This window comes from Oncorhynchus masou, chromosome 28 (assembly GCF_036934945.1).
Source record: "Oncorhynchus masou masou isolate Uvic2021 chromosome 28, UVic_Omas_1.1, whole genome shotgun sequence".
In the NCBI taxonomy this organism is placed as follows: Eukaryota; Metazoa; Chordata; class Actinopteri; order Salmoniformes; family Salmonidae; genus Oncorhynchus; species Oncorhynchus masou.
In genome coordinates, this window is record NC_088239.1 from 22,312,940 (window position 1) to 22,336,139 (window position 23,200).

The 23,200-nt window shown below is 43.3% G+C and overlaps 1 protein-coding gene across 1 annotated transcript in view; it reads left to right on the plus strand.

The window, feature by feature from the left end:
* Positions 1-23,200, plus strand: part of lancl2 (LanC lantibiotic synthetase component C-like 2 (bacterial)) — an 80,706-nt gene that overhangs the window by 50,171 nt on the left and 7,335 nt on the right. Inside the window, exon 8 of the mRNA XM_064941593.1 lies at positions 22,968-23,150. Within this exon, the coding sequence (XP_064797665.1) occupies positions 22,968-23,150 (183 nt within the window). The remainder of the gene's footprint in view (positions 1-22,967; positions 23,151-23,200) is intronic.

Here is a 23,200-nt window from a genome sequence, read left to right on the forward strand (position 1 = left end):
AACAGTAACAGTAGCAGTCACAGTTCTTTCTCTCCTCTTCCCTCCGATTAGTAACAGTAACAGTAGCAGTCACAGTTCTTTCTCTCCTCTTCCCTCCGATTAGTAACAGTAACAGTCAGTTCTTTCTCTCCTCTTCCCTCCGATTAGTAACAGTAACAGTAGCAGTCACAGTTCTTTCTCTCCTCTTCCCTCCGATTAGTAACAGTAGCAGTCACAGTTCTTTCTCTCCTAGATTAGTAACAGTAACACAGTTTCTTTCTCTCCTCTTCCCTCCGATTAGTAACAGTAACAGTCACAGTTCTTTCTCTCCTCTTCCCTCCGATTAGTAACAGTAACAGTAGCAGTCACAGTTCTTTCTCTCCTCTTCCCTCCGATTAGTAACAGTAACAGTAGCAGTCACAGTTCATTCTCTCCTCTTCCCTCCGATTAGTAACAGTAACAGTAGCAGTCACAGTTCTTTCTCTCCTCTTCCCTCCGATTAGTAACAGTAGCAGTCACAGTTCTTTCTCTCCTCTTCCCTCCGATTAGTAACAGTAACAGTCACAGTTCTTTCTCTCGTCTTCCCTCCGATTAGTAACAGTAACAGTAGCAGTAACAGTTCTTTCTCTCGTCTTCCCTCCGATTAGTAACAGTAACAGTAGCAGTAACAGTACTTTCTCTCCTCTTCCCTCCGATTAGTAACAGTAACAGTCACAGTTCTTTCTCTCCTCTTCCCTCCGATTAGTAACAGTAACAGTAGCAGTAACAGTTCTTTGTCACCTCTTCCCTCCGATTAGTAACAGTAACAGTAGCAGTAACAGTTCTTTCTTTCCTCTTCCCTCCGATTAGTAACAGTAGCAGTCACAGTTCTTTCTCTCCTCTTCCCTCCGATTAGTAACAGTAGCAGTAACAGTTCTTTCTCTCGTCTTCCCTCCGATTAGTAACAGTAACAGTAGCAGTAACAGTTCTTTCTTTCCTCTTCCCTCCGATTAGTAACAGTAGCAGTCACAGTTCTTTCTTTCCTCTTCCCTCCGATTAGTAACAGTAGCAGTCACAGTTCTTTCTCTCCTCTTCCCTCCGATTAGTAACAGTAGCAGTAACAGTTCTTTATCTCCTCTTCCCTCCGATTAGTAACAGTAACAGTAACAGTCACAGTTCTTTATCTCCTCTTCCCTCCGATTAGTAACAGTAACAGTCACAGTTCTTTATCTCCTCTTCTCTCCGATTAGTAACAGTAACAGTCACAGTTCTTTATCTCCCCTTCCCTCCGATTAGTAACAGTAACAGTAGCAGTCACAGTTCTTTATCTCCTCTTCTCTCCGATTAGTAACAGTAACAGTCAGTTCTTTCTCTCGTCTTCCCTCCGATTAGTAACAGTCACAGTTCTTTCTCTCCTCTTCCCTCCGATTAGTAACAGTAACAGTAACAGTCACAGTTCTTTCTCTCCTCTTCCCTCCGATTAGTAACAGTAACAGTAGCAGTCACAGTTCTTTCTCTCCTCTTCCCTCCGATTAGTAACAGTAACAGTAGCAGTCACAGTTCTTTCTCTCCTCTTCCCTCCGATTAGTAACAGTAACAGTAGCAGTAACAGTTCTTTCTCTCCTCTTCCCTCCGATTAGTAACAGTAACAGTAGCAGTAACAGTTCTTTCTCTCCTCTTCCCTCCGATTAGTAACAGTAACAGTCACAGTTCTTTCTCTCCTCTTCCCTCCGATTAGTAACAGTAACAGTAACAGTTCTTTCTCTCCTCTTCCCTCCGATTAGTAACAGTAACAGTAGCAGTCACAGTTCTTTCTCTCCTCTTCCCTCCGATTAGTAATAGTAACAGTCACAGTTCTTTCTCTCCTCTTCCCTCCGATTAGTAACAGTAACAGTAGCAGTAACAGTTCTTTCTCTCCTCTTCCCTCCGATTAGTAACAGTAGCAGTAACAGTTCTTTCTCTCCTCTTCCCTCGGATTAGTAACAGTAGCAGTAGCAGTCACAGTTCTTTCTCTCCTCTTCCCTCCGATTAGTAACAGTAGCAGTCACAGTTCTTTCTCTCCTCTTCCCTCCGATTAGTAACAGTAACAGTAACAGTTCTTTCTCTCCTCTTCCCTCCGATTAGTAACAGTAACAGTAGCAGTCACAGTTCTTTCTCTCCTCTTCCCTCCGATTAGTAACAGTAACAGTCAGTCACAGTTCTTTCTCTCCTCTTCCCTCCGATTAGTAACAGTAACAGTAACAGTAGCAGTCACAGTTCTTTCTCTCCTCTTCCCTCCGATTAGTAACAGTAACAGTAGCAGTCACAGTTCTTTCTCTCCTCTTCCCTCCGATTAGTAACAGTCCGATTAGTAACAGTAACAGTAGCAGTCACAGTTCTTTCTCTCCTCTTCCCTCCGATTAGTAACAGTAACAGTAACAGTCAGTTCTTTCTCTCCTCTTCCCTCCGATTAGTAACAGTAACAGTAGCAGTCACAGTTCTTTCTCTCCTCTTCCCTCCGATTAGTAACAGTAACAGTAGCAGTCACAGTTCTTTCTCTCCTCTTCCCTCCGATTAGTAACAGTAACAGTAGCAGTCACAGTTCTTTCTCTCCTCTTCCCTCCGATTAGTAACAGTAACTGATTAGTAACAGTAGCAGTCACAGTTCTTTCTCTCCTCTTCCCTCCGATTAGTAACAGTAGCAGTCACAGTTCTTTCCTCCTCTTCCCTCCGATTAGTAACAGTAACAGTAGCAGTAGCAGTCACAGTTCTTTCTCTCCTCTTCCCTCCGATTAGTAACAGTAACAGTAGCAGTCACAGTTCTTTCTCTCCTCTTCCCTCCGATTAGTAACAGTAACAGTAGCAGTAGCAGTCACAGTTCTTTCTCTCCTCTTCCCTCCGATTAGTAACAGTAGCAGTCACAGTTCTTTCTCTCCTCTTCCCTCCGATTAGTAACAGTAGCAATCACAGTTCTTTCTCTCCTCTTCCCTCCGATTAGTAACAGTAACAGTAACAGTCAGTTCTTTCTCTCCTCTTCCCTCCGATTAGTAACAGTAACAGTAGCAGTCACAGTTCTTTCTCTCCTCTTCCCTCGGATTAGTAACAGTAGCAGTAACAGTTCTTTCTCTCGTCTTCCCTCCGATTAGTAACAGTAACAGTAGCAGTAACAGTTCTTTCTCTCGTCTTCCCTCCGATTAGTAACAGTAGCAGTAACAGTTCTTTCTCTCGTCTTCCCTCCGATTAGTAACAGTAGCAGTCACAGTTCTTTCTCTCCTCTTCCCTCCGATTAGTAACAGTAACAGTCAGTTCTTTCTCTCCTCTTCCCTCCGATTAGTAACAGTAACAGTAGCAGTCACAGTTCTTTCTCTCCTCTTCCCTCCGATTAGTAACAGTAACAGTAGCAGTCACAGTTCTTTATCTCCTCTTCCCTCCGATTAGTAACAGTAACAGTAGCAGTCACAGTTCTTTCTCTCCTCTTCCCTCCGATTAGTAACAGTAACAGTAGCAGTCACAGTTCTTTCTCTCCTCTTCCCTCCGATTAGTAACAGTAGCAGTCACAGTTCTTTCTCTCCTCTTCCCTCCGATTAGTAACAGTAACAGTAGCAGTCACAGTTCTTTATCTCCTCTTCCCTCCGATTAGTAACAGTAACAGTAGCAGTCACAGTTCTTTCTCTCCTCTTCCCTCCGATTAGTAACAGTAACAGTAGCAGTCACAGTTCTTTCTCTCCTCTGCCCTCCGATTAGTAACAGTAACAGTAGCAGTCACAGTTCTTTCTCTCCTCTTCCCTCCGATTAGTAACAGTAGCAGTCACAGTTCTTTCTCTCCTCTTCCCTCCGATTAGTAACAGTAACAGTCAGTTCTTTCTCTCCTCTTCCTCGGATTAGTAACAGTAGCAGTAACAGTTCTTTCTCTCCTCTTCCCTCCGATTAGTAACAGTAGCAGTAACAGTTCTTTCTCTCGTCTTCCCTCCGATTAGTAACAGTAACAGTAGCAGTAACAGTTCTTTCTCTCGTCTTCCCTCCGATTAGTAACAGTAGCAGTCACAGTTCTTTGTCTCCTCTTCCCTCCGATTAGTAACAGTAACAGTAGCAGTCACAGTTCTTTCTCTCCTCTTCCCTCCGTTTAGTAACAGTAACAGTAGCAGTAACAGTTCTTTCTCTCATCTTCCCTCCGATTAGTAACAGTAGCAGTCACAGTTCTTTCTCTCCTCTTCCCTCCGATTAGTAACAGTAACAGTCACAGTTCTTTCTCTCCTCTTCTCTCCGATTAGTAACAGTAACAGTCACAGTTCTTTATCTCCTCTTCCCTCCGATTAGTAACAGTCACAGTTCTTTATCTCCTCTTCCCTTCGATTAGTAACAGTAACAGTCACAGTTCTTTATCTCCTCTTCCCTCCGATTAGTAACAGTCACAGTTCTTTCTCTCCTCTTCTCTCCGATTAGTAACAGTAACAGTAACAGTCACAGTTCTTTCTCTCCTCTTCCCTCCGATTAGTAACAGTAACAGTCACAGTTCTTTATCTCCTCTTCTCTCCGATTAGTAACAGTAACAGTCACAGTTCTTTATCTCCTCTTCCCTCCGATTAGTAACAGTAACAGTCACAGTTCTTTATCTCCTCTTCTCTCCGATTAGTAACAGTAACAGTAGCAGTCACAGTTCTTTATCTCCTCTTCCCTCCGATTAGTAACAGTAGCAGTCACAGTTCTTTCTCGCCTCTTCCCTCCGATTAGTAACAGTAACAGTAGCAGTCACAGTTCTTTATCTCCTCTTCTCTCCGATTAGTAACAGTAGCAGTCACAGTTCTTTATCTCCTCTTCCCTCCGATTAGTAACAGTAGCAGTCACAGTTCTTTCTCTCCTCTTCCCTCCTATTAGTAACAGTAACAGTAGCAGTAACAGTTCTTTCTCTCCTCTTCCCTCCGATTAGTAACAGTAGCAGTCACAGTTCTTTCTCTCCTCTTCCCTCCGATTAGTAACAGTAGCAGTCACAGTTCTTTCTCTCCTCTTCCCTCCGATTAGTAACAGTAGCAGTCACAGTTCTTTCTCGCCTCTTCCCTCCTATTAGTAACAGTAACAGTAGCAGTAACAGTTCTTTCTCTCCTCTTCCCTCCGATTAGTAACAGTAACAGTAACAGTTCTTTCTCTCCTCTTCCCTCCGATTAGTAACAGTAACAGTAACAGTTCTTTCTCTCCTCTTCCCTCCGATTAGTAACAGTAACAGTAACAGTTCTTTCTCTCCTCTTCCCTCCGATTAGTAACAGTAACAGTAGCAGTCACAGTTCTTTCTCTCCTCTTCCCTCCGATTAGTAACAGTAACAGTAGCAGTCACAGTTCTTTCTCTCCTCTTCCCTCCGATTAGTAACAGTAACAGTAGCAGTCACGGTTCTTTCTCTCCTCTTCCCTCCGATTAGTAACAGTAGCAGTCACAGTTCTTTCTCTCGTCTTCCCTCCGATTAGTAACAGTAGCAGTCACAGTTCTTTCTCTCCTCTTCCCTCCGATTAGTAACAGTAACAGTAGCAGTCACGGTTCTTTCTCTCCTCTTCCCTCCGATTAGTAACAGTAACAGTCACAGTTCTTTCTCTCGTCTTCCCTCCGGTTAGTAACAGTAACAGTAGCAGTCACAGTTCTTTCTCTCCTCTTCCCTCCGATTAGTAACAGTAACAGTAGCAGTCACGGTTCTTTCTCTCCTCTTCCCTCCGATTAGTAACAGTAACAGTCACAGTTCTTTCTCTCGTCTTCCCTCCGATTAGTAACAGTAACAGTAGCAGTCACAGTTCTTTCTCTCCTCTTCCCTCCGATTAGTAACAGTAACAGTAGCAGTCACATTTCTTTCTCTCCTCTTCCCTCCGATTAGTAACAGTAACAGTAGCAGTCACAGTTCTTTCTCTCGTCTTCCCTCCGATTAGTAACAGTAACAGTAGCAGTCACAGTTCTTTCTCTCCTCTTCCCTCCGATTAGTAACAGTAACAGTAGCAGTCACAGTTCTTTCTCTCCTCTTCCCTCCGATTAGTAACAGTAACAGTAACAGTCAGTTCTTTCTCTCCTCTTCCCTCCGATTAGTAACAGTAGCAGTCACAGTTCTTTCTCTCCTCTTCCCTCCGATTAGTAACAGTAACAGTAGCAGTCACAGTTCTTTCTCTCCTCTTCCCTCCGATTAGTAACAGTAACAGTAGCAGTCACAGTTCTTTCTCTCCTCTTCCCTCCGATTAGTAACAGTAACTGTAGCAGTAGCAGTCACAGTTCTTTCTCTCCTCTTCCTCCGATTAGTAACAGTAGCAGTCACAGTTCTTTCTCTCCTCTTCCCTCCGATTAGTAACAGTAACAGTAGCAGTAGCAGTCACAGTTCTTTCTCTCCTCTTCCCTCCGATTAGTAACAGTAACAGTAGCAGTCACAGTTCTTTCTCTCCTCTTCCCTCCGATTAGTAACAGTAACAGTAGCAGTCACAGTTCTTTCTCTCCTCTTCCCTCCGATTAGTAACAGTAACAGTAGCAGTAGCAGTCACAGTTCTTTCTCTCCTCTTCCCTCCGATTAGTAACAGTAGCAGTCACAGTTCTTTCTCTCCTCTTCCCTCCGATTAGTAACAGTAGCAGTCACAGTTCTTTCTCTCCTCTTCCCTCCGATTAGTAACAGTAACAGTAGCAGTCACAGTTCTTTCTCTCCTCTTCCCTCCGATTAGTAACAGTAACAGTAACAGTCACAGTTCTTTCTCTCCTCTTCCCTCGGATTAGTAACAGTAGCAGTAACAGTCACGGTTCTTTCTCTCGTCTTCCCTCCGATTAGTAACAGTAACAGTAGCAGTAACAGTTCTTTCTCTCGTCTTCCCTCCGATTAGTAACAGTAGCAGTAACAGTTCTTTCTCTCGTCTTCCCTCCGATTAGTAACAGTAGCAGTCACAGTTCTTTCTCTCCTCTTCCCTCCGATTAGTAACAGTAACAGTCAGTTCTTTCTCTCCTCTTCCCTCCGATTAGTAACAGTAACAGTAGCAGTAACAGTTCTTTCTCTCCTCTTCCCTCGGATTAGTAACAGTAGCAGTAACAGTCACAGTTCTTTATCTCCTCTTCTCTCCGATTAGTAACAGTAACAGTCACAGTTCTTTATCTCCCCTTCCCTCCGATTAGTAACAGTAACAGTAGCAGTCACAGTTCTTTCTCTCCTCTTCCCTCCGATTAGTAACAGTAGCAGTCACAGTTCTTTATCTCCCCTTCCCTCCGATTAGTAACAGTAACAGTAGCAGTCACAGTTCTTTATCTCCTCTTCCCTCCGATTAGTAACAGTAACAGTAACAGTCACAGTTCTTTCTCTCCTCTTCCCTCCGATTAGTAACAGTAACAGTAGCAGTCACAGTTCTTTCTCTCCTCTTCCCTCCGATTAGTAACAGTAGCAGTAGCAGTCACAGTTCTTTCTCTCCTCTTCCCTCCGATTAGTAACAGTAGCAGTCACAGTTCTTTCTCTCCTCTTCCCTCCGATTAGTAACAGTAGCAGTCACAGTTCTTTCTCTCCTCTTCCCTCCGATTAGTAACAGTAGCAGTAACAGTTCTTTCTCTCGTCTTCCCTCCGATTAGTAACAGTAACAGTAGCAGTAACAGTTCTTTCTTTCCTCTTCCCTCCGATTAGTAACAGTAGCAGTCACAGTTCTTTGTCTCCTCTTCCCTCCGATTAGTAACAGTAACAGTAGCAGTCACAGTTCTTTCTCTCCTCTTCCCTCCGTTTAGTAACAGTAACAGTAGCAGTAACAGTTCTTTCTCTCATCTTCCCTCCGATTAGTAACAGTAGCAGTCACAGTTCTTTCTCTCCTCTTCCCTCCGATTAGTAACAGTAACAGTCACAGTTCTTTCTCTCCTCTTCTCTCCGATTAGTAACAGTAACAGTCACAGTTCTTTATCTCCTCTTCCCTCCGATTAGTAACAGTCACAGTTCTTTATCTCCTCTTCCCTCCGATTAGTAACAGTCACAGTTCTTTATCTCCTCTTCCCTCCGATTAGTAACAGTAACAGTCACAGTTCTTTATCTCCTCTTCCCTCCGATTAGTAACAGTCACAGTTCTTTCTCTCCTCTTCTCTCCGATCAGTAACAGTAACAGTCACAGTTCTTTATCTCCTCTTCCCTCCGATTAGTAACAGTAGCAGTAACAGTTCTTTCTCTCGTCTTCCCTCCGATTAGTAACAGTAACAGTAGCAGTCACAGTTCTTTATCTCCTCTTCTCTCCGATTAGTAACAGTAGCAGTCACAGTTCTTTATCTCCTCTTCCCTCCGATTAGTAACAGTAGCAGTAACAGTTCTTTCTCTCGTCTTCCCTCCGATTAGTAACAGTAACAGTAGCAGTAACAGTTCTTTCTTTCCTCTTCCCTCCGATTAGTAACAGTAGCAGTCACAGTTCTTTCTCTCCTCTTCCCTCCGATTAGTAACAGTAGCAGTCACAGTTCTTTCTCTCCTCTTCCCTCCGATTAGTAACAGTAGCAGTCACAGTTCTTTCTCGCCTCTTCCCTCCTATTAGTAACAGTAACAGTAGCAGTAACAGTTCTTTCTCTCCTCTTCCCTCCGATTAGTAACAGTAACAGTAACAGTTCTTTCTCTCCTCTTCCCTCCGATTAGTAACAGTAACAGTAACAGTTCTTTCTCTCCTCTTCCCTCCGATTCGTAACAGTAACAGTTCTTTCTCTCCTCTTCCCTCCGATTAGTAACAGTAGCAGTCACAGTTCTTTCTCTCCTCTTCCCTCCGATTAGTAACAGTAACAGTAACAGTTCTTTCTCTCCTCTTCCCTCTGATTAGTAACAGTAACAGTAACTGTTCTTTCTCTCCTCTTCCCTCCGATTAGTAACAGTAACAGTCACAGTTCTTTATCTCCTCTTCCCTCCGATTAGTAACAGTAACAGTAGCAGTCACAGTTCTTTCTCTCCTCTTCCCTCCGATTAGTAACAGTAACAGTCACAGTTCTTTCTCTCCTCTTCCCTCCGATTAGTAACAGTAACAGTCACAGTTCTTTATCTCCTCTTCTCTCCGATTAGTAACAGTAACAGTCACAGTTCTTTATCTCCTCTTCCCTCTGATTAGTAACAGTAACAGTCACAGTTCTTTATCTCCTCTTCTCTCCGATTAGTAACAGTAACAGTCACAGTTCTTTATCTCCTCTTCCCTCCGATTAGTAACAGTAACAGTAGCAGTCACAGTTCTTTATCTCCTCTTCCCTCCGATTAGTAACAGTAACAGTAGCAGTCACAGTTCTTTATCTCCTCTTCCCTCCGATTAGTAACAGTAGCAGTCACAGTTCTTTCTCTCCTCTTCCCTCCTATTAGTAACAGTAACAGTAGCAGTAACAGTTCTTTCTTTCCTCTTCCCTCCGATTAGTAACAGTAGCAGTCACAGTTCTTTCTCTCCTCTTCCCTCCGATTAGTAACAGTAGCAGTCACAGTTCTTTCTCTCCTCTTCCCTCCGATTAGTAACAGTAGCAGTCACAGTTCTTTCTCGCCTCTTCCCTCCTATTAGTAACAGTAACAGTAGCAGTAACAGTTCTTTCTCTCCTCTTCCCTCCGATTAGTAGCAGTAACAGTTCTTTCTCTCCTCTTCCCTCCGATTAGTAACAGTAACAGTAACAGTTCTTTCTCTCCTCTTCCCTCCGATTAGTAACAGTAACAGTAACAGTTCTTTCTCTCCTCTTCCCTCCGATTAGTAACAGTAACAGTAGCAGTCACAGTTCTTTCTCTCCTCTTCCCTCCGATTAGTAACAGTAACAGTAACAGTCAGTTCTTTCTCTCCTCTTCCCTCCGATTAGTAACAGTAACAGTAGCAGTCACAGTTCTTTCTCTCCTCTTCCCTCGGATTAGTAACAGTAGCAGTAACAGTTCTTTCTCTCGTCTTCCCTCCGATTAGTAACAGTAACAGTAGCAGTAACAGTTCTTTCTCTCGTCTTCCCTCCGATTAGTAACAGTAGCAGTAACAGTTCTTTCTCTCGTCTTCCCTCCGATTAGTAACAGTAGCAGTCACAGTTCTTTCTCTCCTCTTCCCTCCGATTAGTAACAGTAACAGTCAGTTCTTTCTCTCCTCTTCCCTCCGATTAGTAACAGTAACAGTAGCAGTCACAGTTCTTTCTCTCCTCTTCCCTCCGATTAGTAACAGTAACAGTAGCAGTCACAGTTCTTTCTCTCCTCTTCCCTCCGATTAGTAACAGTAACAGTCACAGTTCTTTCTCTCCTCTTCCCTCCGATTAGTAACAGTAACAGTAGCAGTCACAGTTCTTTATCTCCTCTTCCCTCCGATTAGTAACAGTAACAGTAGCAGTCACAGTTCTTTCTCTCCTCTTCCCTCCGATTAGTAACAGTAACAGTAGCAGTCACAGTTCTTTCTCTCCTCTGCCCTCCGATTAGTAACAGTAACAGTAGCAGTCACAGTTCTTTCTCTCCTCTTCCCTCCGATTAGTAACAGTAGCAGTCACAGTTCTTTCTCTCCTCTTCCCTCCGATTAGTAACAGTAGCAGTCAGTTCTTTCTCTCCTCTTCCCTCGGATTAGTAACAGTAGCAGTAACAGTTCTTTCTCTCCTCTTCCCTCCGATTAGTAACAGTAGCAGTAACAGTTCTTTCTCTCGTCTTCCCTCCGATTAGTAACAGTAACAGTAGCATTAACAGTTCTTTCTCTCGTCTTCCCTCCGATTAGTAACAGTAGCAGTCACAGTTCTTTGTCTCCTCTTCCCTCCGATTAGTAACAGTAACAGTTGCAGTCACAGTTCTTTCTCTCCTCTTCCCTCCGTTTAGTAACAGTAACAGTAGCAGTAACAGTTCTTTCTCACCTCTTCCCTCCGATTAGTAACAGTAACAGTAACAGTTCTTTCTCTCCTCTTCCCTCCGATTAGTAACAGTAACAGTCACAGTTCTTTATCTCCTCTTCCCTCCGATTAGTAACAGTAACAGTCACAGTTCTTTATCTCCTCTTCCCTCCGATTAGTAACAGTCACAGTTCTTTATCTCCTCTTCCCTCCGATTAGTAACAGTAACAGTCACAGTTCTTTCTCTCCTCTTCTCTCCGATTAGTAACAGTAACAGTAGCAGTAACAGTTCTTTCTCTCCTCTTCCCTCCGATTAGTAACAGTAACAGTCACAGTTCTTTATCTCCTCTTCCCTCCGATTAGTAACAGTAACAGTCACAGTTCTTTCTCTCCTCTTCTCTCCGATTAGTAACAGTAACAGTAACAGTCACAGTTCTTTCTCTCCTCTTCCCTCCGATTAGTAACAGTAACAGTCACAGTTCTTTATCTCCTCTTCTCTCCGATTAGTAACAGTAACAGTAGCAGTCACAGTTCTTTATCTCCTCTTCTCTCCGATTAGTAACAGTAACAGTAGCAGTCACAGTTCTTTATCTCCTCTTCCCTCCGATTAGTAACAGTAGCAGTCACAGTTCTTTCTCTCCTCTTCCCTCCTATTAGTAACAGTAACAGTAGCAGTAACAGTTCTTTCTCTCCTCTTCCCTCCGATTAGTAACAGTAGCAGTCACAGTTCTTTCTCTCCTCTTCCCTCCGATTAGTAACAGTAGCAGTCACAGTTCTTTCTCTCCTCTTCCCTCCGATTAGTAACAGTAGCAGTCACATTTCTTTCTCGCCTCTTCCCTCCTATTAGTAACAGTAACAGTAGCAGTAACAGTTCTTTCTCTCCTCTTCCCTCCGATTAGTAACAGTAACAGTAACAGTTCTTTCTCTCCTCTTCCCTCCGATTAGTAACAGTAACAGTAACAGTTCTTTCTCTCCTCTTCCCTCCGATTAGTAACAGTAACAGTAACAGTTCTTTCTCTCCTCTTCCCTCCGATTAGTAACAGTAGCAGTCACAGTTCTTTCTCTCCTCTTCCCTCCGATTAGTAACAGTAACAGTAACAGTTCTTTCTCTCCTCTTCCCTCCGATTAGTAACAGTAACAGTAACTGTTCTTTCTCTCCTCTTCCCTCCGATTAGTAACAGTAACAGTAGCAGTCACAGTTCTTTCTCTCCTCTTCCCTCCGATTAGTAACAGTAACAGTCACAGTTCTTTATCTCCTCTTCCCTCCGATTAGTAACAGTAACAGTCACAGTTCTTTCTCTCCTCTTCTCTCCGATTAGTAACAGTAACAGTAACAGTCACAGTTCTTTCTCTCCCCTTCCCTCCGATTAGTAACAGTAACAGTCACAGTTCTTTATCTCCTCTTCTCTCCGATTAGTAACAGTAACAGTCACAGTTCTTTATCTCCTCTTCCCTCCGATTAGTAACAGTAACAGTCACAGTTCTTTATCTCCTCTTCTCTCCGATTAGTAACAGTAGCAGTCACAGTTCTTTATCTCCTCTTCTCTCCGATTAGTAACAGTAACAGTAGCAGTCACAGTTCTTTATCTCCTCTTCCCTCCGATTAGTAACAGTAGCAGTCACAGTTCTTTCTCTCCTCTTCCCTCCTATTAGTAACAGTAACAGTAGCAGTAACAGTTCTTTCTCTCCTCTTCCCTCCGATTAGTAACAGTAGCAGTCACAGTTCTTTCTCTCCTCTTCCCTCCGATTAGTAACAGTAGCAGTCACAGTTCTTTCTCTCCTCTTCCCTCCGATTAGTAACAGTAGCAGTCACAGTTCTTTCTCGCCTCTTCCCTCCTATTAGTAACAGTAACAGTAGCAGTAACAGTTCTTTCTCTCCTCTTCCCTCCGATTAGTAGCAGTAACAGTTCTTTCTCTCCTCTTCCCTCCGATTAGTAACAGTAACAGTAACAGTTCTTTCTCTCCTCTTCCCTCCGATTAGTAACAGTAACAGTAGCAGTCACAGTTCTTTCTCTCCTCTTCCCTCCGATTAGTAACAGTAGCAGTAACAGTTCTTTCTCTCCTCTTCCCTCCGATTAGTAACAGTAACAGTAACAGTTCTTTCTCTCCTCTTCCCTCCGATTAGTAACAGTAACAGTAGCAGTCACAGTTCTTTCTCTCCTCTTCCCTCCGATTAGTAACAGTAGCAGTCACAGTTCTTTCTCTCCTCTTCCCTCCGATTAGTAATAGTAACAGTAACAGTTCTTTCTCTCCTCTTCTCTCCGATTAGTAACAGTAACAGTTATTTCTCTCCTCTTCCCTCCGATTAGTAACAGTAACAGTAGCAGTCACAGTTCTTTCTCTCCTCTTCCCTCCGATTAGTAATAGTAACAGTAACAGTTCTTTCTCTCCTCTTCTCTCCGATTAGTAACAGTCACAGTTCTTTCTCTCGTCTTCCCTCCGATTAGTAACAGTAACAGTAGCAGTCACAGTTCTTTCTCTCCTCTTCCCTCCGATTAGTAACAGTAACAGTAGCAGTCACAGTTCTTTCTCTCCTCTTCCCTCCGATTAGTAACTGTAACAGTAGCAGTCACAGTTCTTTCTCTCGTCTTCCCTCCGATTAGTAACAGTAACAGTCACGGTTCTTTCTCTCCTCTTCCCTCCGATTAGTAACAGTAGCAGTAGCAGTCACAGTTCTTTCTCTCGTCTTCCCTCCGATTAGTAACAGTAACAGTAACAGTCAGTTCTTTCTCTCCTCTTCCCTCCGATTAGTAACAGTAGCAGTCACAGTTCTTTCTCTCCTCTTCCCTCCGATTAGTAACAGTAACAGTAGCAGTCACAGTTCTTTCTCTCCTCTTCCCTCCGATTAGTAACAGTAACAGTAGCAGTCACAGTTCTTTCTCTCCTCTTCCCTCCGATTAGTAACAGTAACAGTAGCAGTAGCAGTCACAGTTCTTTCTCTCCTCTTCCCTCCGATTAGTAACAGTAGCAGTCACAGTTCTTTCTCTCCTCTTTCCTCCGATTAGTAACAGTAACAGTAGCAGTAGCAGTCACAGTTCTTTCTCTCCTCTTCCCTCCGATTAGTAACAGTAACAGTAGCAGTCACAGTTCTTTCTCTCCTCTTCCCTCCGATTAGTAACAGTAACAGTAGCAGTCACAGTTCTTTCTCTCCTCTTCCCTCCGATTAGTAACAGTAACAGTAGCAGTCACAGTTCTTTCTCTCCTCTTCCCTCCGATTAGTAACAGTAGCAGTCACAGTTCTTTCTCTCCTCTTCCCTCCGATTAGTAACAGTAGCAGTCACAGTTCTTTCTCTCCTCTTCCCTCCGATTAGTAACAGTAACAGTAACAGTCACAGTTCTTTCTCTCCTCTTCCCTCGGATTAGTAACAGTAACAGTAACAGTCACAGTTCTTTCTCTCCTCTTCCCTCGGATTAGTAACAGTAGCAGTAACAGTTCTTTCTCTCGTCTTCCCTCCGATTAGTAACAGTAACAGTAGCAGTAACAGTTCTTTCTCTCGTCTTCCCTCCGATTAGTAACAGTAGCAGTAACAGTTCTTTCTCTCGTCTTCCCTCCGATTAGTAACAGTAGCAGTCACAGTTCTTTCTCTCCTCTTCCCTCCGATTAGTAACAGTAACACTCAGTTCTTTCTCTCCTCTTCCCTCCGATTAGTAACAGTAACAGTAGCAGTCACAGTTCTTTCTCTCCTCTTCCCTCCGATTAGTAACAGTAACAGTAGCAGTCACAGTTCTTTCTCTCCTCTTCCCTCCGATTAGTAACAGTAACAGTAGCAGTCACAGTTCTTTCTCTCCTCTGCCCTCCGATTAGTAACAGTAACAGTAGCAGTCACAGTTCTTTCTCTCCTCTTCCCTCCGATTAGTAACAGTAGCAGTCACAGTTCTTTCTCTCCTCTTCCCTCCGATTAGTAACAGTAACAGTCAGTTCTTTCTCTCCTCTTCCCTCGGATTAGTAACAGTAGCAGTAACAGTTCTTTCTCTCCTCTTCCCTCCGATTAGTAACAGTAGCAGTAACAGTTCTTTCTCTCGTCTTCCCTCCGATTAGTAACAGTAGCAGTCACAGTTCTTTGTCTCCTCTTCCCTCCGATTAGTAACAGTAGCAGTCACAGTTCTTTCTCTCCTCTTCCCTCCGTTTAGTAACAGTAACAGTAGCAGTAACAGTTCTTTCTCTCATCTTCCCTCCGATTAGTAACAGTAGCAGTCACAGTTCTTTCTCTCCTCTTCCTCCGATTAGTAACAGTAACAGTCACAGTTCTTTCTCTCCTCTTCTCTCCGATTAGTAACAGTAACAGTCACAGTTCTTTATCTCCTCTTCCCTCCGATTAGTAACAGTCACAGTTCTTTATCTCCTCTTCCCTCCGATTAGTAACAGTAACAGTCACAGTTCTTTTTCTCCTCTTCTCTCCGATTAGTAACAGTAACAGTAGCAGTAACAGTTCTTTCTCTCCTCTTCCCTCCGATTAGTAACAGTAACAGTCACAGTTCTTTATCTCCTCTTCCCTCCGATTAGTAACAGTAACAGTCACAGTTCTTTCTCTCCTCTTCTCTCCGATTAGTAACAGTAACAGTCACAGTTCTTTCTCTCCTCTTCCCTCCGATTAGTAACAGTAACAGTCACAGTTCTTTATCTCCTCTTCTCTCCGATTAGTAACAGTAACAGTCACAGTTCTTTATCTCCTCTTCCCTCCGATTAGTAACAGTAACAGTCACAGTTCTTTATCTCCTCTTCTCTCCGATTAGTAACAGTAACAGTAGCAGTCACAGTTCTTTATCTCCTCTTCCCTCCGATTAGTAACAGTAGCAGTCACAGTTCTTTCTCGCCTCTTCCCTCCGATTAGTAACAGTAACAGTAGCAGTCACAGTTCTTTATCTCCTCTTCCCTCCGATTAGTAACAGTAGCAGTCACAGTTCTTTCTCTCCTCTTCCCTCCTATTAGTAACAGTAACAGTAGCAGTAACAGTTCTTTCTCTCCTCTTCCCTCCGATTAGTAACAGTAGTCAATTAGTAACAGTAGCAGTCACAGTTCTTTCTCTCCTCTTCCCTCCGATTAGTAACAGTAGCAGTCACAGTTCTTTCTCTCCTCTTCCCTCCGATTAGTAACAGTAACAGTCACAGTTCTTTCTCTCCTCTTCCCTCCGATTAGTAACAGTAACAGTAACAGTCAGTTCACAGTTCTTTCTCTCCTCTTCCCTCGGATTAGTAACAGTAGCAGTAACAGTTCTTTCTCTCGTCTTCCCTCCGATTAGTAACAGTAACAGTAGCAGTAACAGTTCTTTCTCTCGTCTTCCCTCCGATTAGTAACAGTAGCAGTAACAGTTCTTTCTCTCGTCTTCCCTCCGATTAGTAACAGTAGCAGTCACAGTTCTTTCTCTCCTCTTCCCTCCGATTAGTAACAGTAACACTCAGTTCTTTCTCTCCTCTTCCCTCCGATTAGTAACAGTAACAGTAGCAGTCACAGTTCTTTCTCTCCTCTTCCCTCCGATTAGTAACAGTAACAGTAGCAGTCACAGTTCTTTCTCTCCTCTTCCCTCCGATTAGTAACAGTAACAGTAGCAGTCACAGTTCTTTCTCTCCTCTGCCCTCCGATTAGTAACAGTAACAGTAGCAGTCACAGTTCTTTCTCTCCTCTTCCCTCCGATTAGTAACAGTAGCAGTCACAGTTCTTTCTCTCCTCTTCCCTCCGATTAGTAACAGTAACAGTCAGTTCTTTCTCTCCTCTTCCCTCGGATTAGTAACAGTAGCAGTAACAGTTCTTTCTCTCCTCTTCCCTCCGATTAGTAACAGTAGCAGTAACAGTTCTTTCTCTCGTCTTCCCTCCGATTAGTAACAGTAGCAGTCACAGTTCTTTGTCTCCTCTTCCCTCCGATTAGTAACAGTAGCAGTCACAGTTCTTTCTCTCCTCTTCCCTCCGTTTAGTAACAGTAACAGTAGCAGTAACAGTTCTTTCTCTCATCTTCCCTCCGATTAGTAACAGTAGCAGTCACAGTTCTTTCTCTCCTCTTCCCTCCGATTAGTAACAGTAACAGTCACAGTTCTTTCTCTCCTCTTCTCTCCGATTAGTAACAGTAACAGTCACAGTTCTTTATCTCCTCTTCCCTCCGATTAGTAACAGTCACAGTTCTTTATCTCCTCTTCCCTCCGATTAGTAACAGTAACAGTCACAGTTCTTTTTCTCCTCTTCTCTCCGATTAGTAACAGTAACAGTAGCAGTAACAGTTCTTTCTCTCCTCTTCCCTCCGATTAGTAACAGTAACAGTCACAGTTCTTTATCTCCTCTTCCCTCCGATTAGTAACAGTAACAGTCACAGTTCTTTCTCTCCTCTTCTCTCCGATTAGTAACAGTAACAGTCACAGTTCTTTCTCTCCTCTTCCCTCCGATTAGTAACAGTAACAGTCACAGTTCTTTATCTCCTCTTCTCTCCGATTAGTAACAGTAACAGTCACAGTTCTTTATCTCCTCTTCCCTCCGATTAGTAACAGTAACAGTCACAGTTCTTTATCTCCTCTTCTCTCCGATTAGTAACAGTAACAGTAGCAGTCACAGTTCTTTATCTCCTCTTCCCTCCGATTAGTAACAGTAGCAGTCACAGTTCTTTCTCGCCTCTTCCCTCCGATTAGTAACAGTAACAGTAGCAGTCACAGTTCTTTATCTCCTCTTCCCTCCGATTAGTAACAGTAGCAGTCACAGTTCTTTCTCTCCTCTTCCCTCCTATTAGTAACAGTAACAGTAGCAGTAACAGTTCTTTCTCTCCTCTTCCCTCCGATTAGTAACAGTAGCAGTCACAGTTCTTTCTCTCCTCTTCCCTCCGATTAGTAACAGTAGCAGTCACAGTTCTTTCTCTCCTCTTCCCTCCGATTAGTAACAGTAGCAGTCACAGTTCTTTCTCGCCTCTTCCCTCCTATTAGTAACAGTAACAGTAGCAGTAACAGTTCTTTCTCTCCTCTTCCCTCCGATTAGTAACAGTAACAGTAACAGTTCTTTCTCTCCTCTTCCCTCCGATTAGTAACAGTAACAGTAACAGTTCTTTCTCTCCTCTTCCCTCCGATTAGTAACAGTAACAGTTCTTTCTCTCCTCTTCCCTCCGATTAGTAACAGTAGCAGTCACAGTTCTTTCTCTCCTCTTCCCTCCGATTAGTAACAGTAACAGTAACAGTTCTTTCTCTCCTCTTCCCTCTGATTAGTAACAGTAACAGTAACTGTTCTTTCTCTCCTCTTCCCTCCGATTAGTAACAGTAACAGTAGCAGTCACAGTTCTTTCTCTCCTCTTCCCTCCGATTAGTAACAGTAACAGTCACAGTTCTTTATCTCCTCTTCCCTCCGATTAGTAACAGTAACAGTCACAGTTCTTTCTCTCCTCTTCTCTCCGATTAGTAACAGTAACAGTCACAGTTCTTTCTCTCCTCTTCCCTCCGATTAGTAACAGTAACAGTCACAGTTCTTTATCTCCTCTTCTCTCCGATTAGTAACAGTAACAGTCACAGTTCTTTATCTCCTCTTCCCTCTGATTAGTAACAGTAACAGTCACAGTTCTTTATCTCCTCTTCTCTCCGATTAGTAACAGTAACAGTCACAGTTCTTTATCTCCCCTTCCCTCCGATTAGTAACAGTAACAGTAGCAGTCACAGTTCTTTATCTCCTCTTCTCTCCGATTAGTAACAGTAACAGTAGCAGTCACAGTTCTTTATCTCCTCTTCCCTCCGATTAGTAACAGTAGCAGTCACAGTTCTTTCTCTCCTCTTCCCTCCTATTAGTAACAGTAACAGTAGCAGTAGCAGTTCTTTCTCTCCTCTTCCCTCCGATTAGTAACAGTAGCAGTCACAGTTCTTTCTCTCCTCTTCCCTCCGATTAGTAACAGTAGCAGTCACAGTTCTTTCTCTCCTCTTCCCTCCGATTAGTAACAGTAGCAGTCACAGTTCTTTCTCTCCTCTTCCCTCCTATTAGTAACAGTAACAGTAGCAGTAACAGTTCTTTCTCTCCTCTTCCCTCCGATTAGTAGCAGTAACAGTAGTAACAGTAACAGTAACAGTTCTTTCTCTCCTCTTCCCTCCGATTAGTAACAGTAACAGTAAGTCACAGTTCTTTCTCTCCTCTTCCCTCCTATTAGTAACAGTAACAGTAGCAGTCACAGTTCTTTCTCTCCTCTTCCCTCCGATTAGTAACAGTAGCAGTCACAGTTCTTTCTCTCCTCTTCCCTCCGATTAGTAACAGTAACAGTAGCAGTAACAGTTCTTTCTCTCCTCTTCCCTCCGATTAGTAGCAGTAACAGTTCTTTCTCTCCTCTTCCCTCCGATTAGTAACAGTAACAGTAACAGTTCTTTCTCTCCTCTTCCCTCCGATTAGTAACAGTAACAGTAGCAGTCACAGTTCTTTCTCTCCTCTGCCCTCCGATTAGTAACAGTAACAGTAACAGTCACAGTTCTTTCTCTCCTCTTCCCTCCGATTAGTAACAGTAACAGTAGCAGTCACAGTTCATTCTCTCCTCTTCCCTCCGATTAGTAACAGTAACAGTAACAGTTCTTTCTCTCCTCTTCCCTCCGATTAGTAACAGTAACAGTAGCAGTCAGTTCTTTCTCTCCTCTTCCCTCCGATTAGTAACAGTAGCAGTAACAGTTCTTTCTCTCGTCTTCCCTCCGATTAGTAACAGTAGTAGCAGTCACAGTTCTTTCTCTCCTCTTCCCTCCGATTAGTAACAGTAACAGTCAGTTCTTTCTCTCCTCTTCCCTCCGATTAGTAACAGTAACAGTAGCAGTCACAGTTCATTCTCTCCTCTTCCCTCCGATTAGTAACAGTAACAGTAGCAGTCACAGTTCTTTCTCTCCTCTTCCCTCCGATTAGTAACAGTAGCAGTCACAGTTCTTTCTCTCCTCTTCCCTCCGATTAGTAACTGTAACAGTAGCAGTCACAGTTCTTTCTCTCGTCTTCCCTCCGATTAGTAACAGTAACAGTAGCAGTACAGTTCTTTCTCTCCTCTTCCCTCCGATTAGTAACAGTAACAGTAGCAGTCACAGTTCTTTCTCTCCTCTTCCCTCCGATTAGTAACAGTAACAGTAGCAGTCACAGTTCTTTCTCTCCTCTTCCCTCCGATTAGTAACAGTAGCAGTCACAGTTCTTTCTCTCCTCTTCCCTCCGATTAGTAACAGTAACAGTCAGTTCTTTCTCTCCTCTTCCCTCGGATTAGTAACAGTAGCAGTAACAGTTCTTTCTCTCCTCTTCCCTCCGATTAGTAACAGTAGCAGTAACAGTTCTTTCTCTCGTCTTCCCTCCGATTAGTAACAGTAACAGTAGCAGTAACAGTTCTTTCTTTCCTCTTCCCTCCGATTAGTAACAGTAGCAGTCACAGTTCTTTGTCTCCTCTTCCCTCCGATTAGTAACAGTAGCAGTTGCAGTTCTTTCTCTCCTCTTCCCTCCGATTAGTAACAGTAACAGTAGCAGTAACAGTTCTTTCTCTCCTCTTCCCTCCGATTAGTAACAGTAACAGTAACAGTTCTTTCTCTCCTCTTCCCTCCGATTAGTAACAGTCACAGTCTTTATCTCCTCTTCCCTCCGATTAGTAACAGTAACAGTCACAGTTCTTTATCTCCTCTTCTCTCCGATTAGTAACAGTCAACAGATCAGTAACAGTTTCTTTATCTCCCCTTCTCTCCGATTAGTAACAGTAACAGTAGCAGTAACAGTTCTTTCTCTCCTCTTCCCTCCGATTAGTAACAGTAACAGTCACAGTTCTTTATCTCCTCTTCCCTCCGATTAGTAACAGTAACAGTTTCTTTCTCTCCTCTTCCCTCCGATTAGTAACAGTAACAGTAACAGTCACAGTTCTTTCTCTCCTCTTCCCTCCGATTAGTAACAGTAACAGTCACAGTTCTTTATCTCCTCTTCTCTCCGTCAGTAACAGTTCTTTATAACAGTCTCCTCTTCCCTCCGATTAGTAACAGTAACAGTAGCAGTCACAGTTCTTTATCTCCTCTTCCCTCCGATTAGTAACAGTAACAGTAGCAGTAACAGTTCTTTCTCTCCTCTTCCCTCCGATTAGTAACAGTAACAGTCAGTAACAGTTCTTTCTCTCCTCTTCCCTCCGATTAGTAACAGTAGCAGTAACAGTTCTTTCTCTCCTCTTCCCTCCGATTAGTAACAGTAACAGTCACAGTTCTTTCTCTCCTCTTCCCTCCGATTAGTAACAGTAACAGTAGCAGTCAGTTCTTTCTCTCCTCTTCCCTCCGATTAGTAACAGTAACAGTCACAGTTCTTTCTCTCCTCTTCCCTCCGATTAGTAACAGTAACAGTAGCAGTAACAGTTCTTTCTCTCCTCTTCCCTCCGATTAGTAACAGTAACAGTAACAGTTCTTTCTCTCCTCTTCCCTCCGATTAGTAACAGTAACAGTAACAGTTCTTTCTCTCCTCTTCCCTCCGATTAGTAACAGTAACAGTAACAGTTCTTTCTCTCCTCTTCCCTCCGATTAGTAACAGTAGCAGTCACAGTTCTTTCTCTCCTCTTCCCTCCGATTAGTAACAGTAACAGTAACAGTTCTTTCTCTCCTCTTCTCTCCGATTAGTAACAGTAACAGTAGCAGTAACAGTTCTTTCTCTCCTCTTCCCTCCGATTAGTAACAGTAACAGTAACAGTTCTTTCTCTCCTCTTCCCTCCGATTAGTAACAGTAACAGTCACAGTTCTTTCTCTCCTCTTCCCTCCGATTAGTAACAGTAACAGTCACAGTTCTTTCTCTCCTCTTCTCTCCGATTAGTAACAGTAACAGTAGCAGTAACAGTTCTTTCTCTCCTCTTCCCTCCGATTAGTAACAGTAACAGTAACAGTTCTTTCTCTCCTCTTCCCTCCGATTAGTAACAGTAACAGTAACAGTCACAGTTCTTTCTCTCCTCTTCCCTCCGATTAGTAACAGTAACAGTAGCAGTAACAGTTCTTTCTCTCCTCTTCCCTCCGATTAGTAACAGTAACAGTAACAGTTCTTTCTCTCCTCTTCCCTCCGATTAGTAACAGTAACAGTAGCAGTCACAGTTCTTTCTCTCCTCTTCCCTCCGATTAGTAACAGTAGCAGTCACAGTTCTTTCTCTCCTCTTCCCTCCGATTAGTAACAGTAACAGTAACAGTTCTTTCTCTCCTCTTCCCTCCGATTAGTAACAGTAACAGTAGCAGTCACAGTTCTTTCTCTCCTCTTCCCTCCGATTAGTAATAGTAGCTCTCTCTCCTCCCTCGCTCCTGCTTCATCCTTTTTCCTCCTCTCCCTTCTGTCTAATGTCTAACAGATGCTCTCTCCTTTCTGTCTGATCTCCCTCGCTTTAACATTCTCTAACGGTGGTCTTCTCTCCTCCATCCTTCCTTCTCTGGCTGTCATTTTCTTTAGCAGCAGTTATCTCCCTCTTCCTCTCTTTCCGGCTGTAATATTCTTTAATTGCAGTGCTCTCTCCTTCTTCCTCGCCTTTCTTCCTCCTCATCCTCCTCCTCTCTGACAGTATTCATATCCAACAGCTCCCTTCCTCCCTGTCTCTGTCTGTATTATTATCTAACAGCAGTCTTCTCTCCCGTAGGCCATGTTTCTCAGCATGGTCTTTCTTTTCTTTCTCTCGAGCCAAATCAAAAGATTGTCCTTGTCATAAATTCTCTCTGACACTTGCCTCTAATTCATCTCTCTCCGTGCAGTAAAAACCATCAAGTGCACATTCAACACGGCTGAGTGCTATTTGGGATAATGACTGTTGAGTCAGGGATTTCTATTTGATTTGACTGGATTCTTCTAAGTTTAGTTAGTCTCTTAATGAAACCCAGTATAAATGGTCCGCATTTAAAATGCCTGACGGTCTCTCATAAATGTAACATCTGACAAACCTGTTGCATGTAAAGCTGAAGTGCAACGCTTGGGATGTTTCAGACCAGGTGACATGTTGTGTATTAACTGTTCATCGCGATATGGATGATTGTGATATGCATATCAACAGATTTCAGCATACTGTGTTATCAAATGTCGGTATTCCACAGTAGTTACACCACCCGTCTTCATGTCACCTGAACTTGTGCCTCCATATTGTTACCATGATATTTCTACAAAGGATGTGGATATGGATTTTATTTACTTGGTACCTATATCTCTCTCCCCTCCTCTATCTCTCTCTCTCGGTCTCTCCCTTTCTCTCTCCCTTTCCCTCTCTCTCTCTCTTTCATTATCTCTCTCTTTCATTCCCTCTTTTTTTCTCTCTCTCCCCCTATCTCTTTCTCTTGGTCTTTTTTCTTTCTCTGTCTCTCTCCCTTGCTCGACCTCTCTCAGCCCAGTGCTAAGGTTAACCAGGAAGTCCTATCTGAGTTGGTGCGGCCCAGTGTGGACTACGTCCGCCACAAAAAGTTCCGCTCTGGGAACTACCCGTCGTCGCTAAGCAACGAGACGGACCGGCTGGTGCACTGGTGCCACGGGGCGCCAGGAGTGGTGCACATGCTCATCATGGCACACAAGGTGAGGGACACACACCGTAGTAATGTCTCTTCAAGTAGATCTGAAAGGAT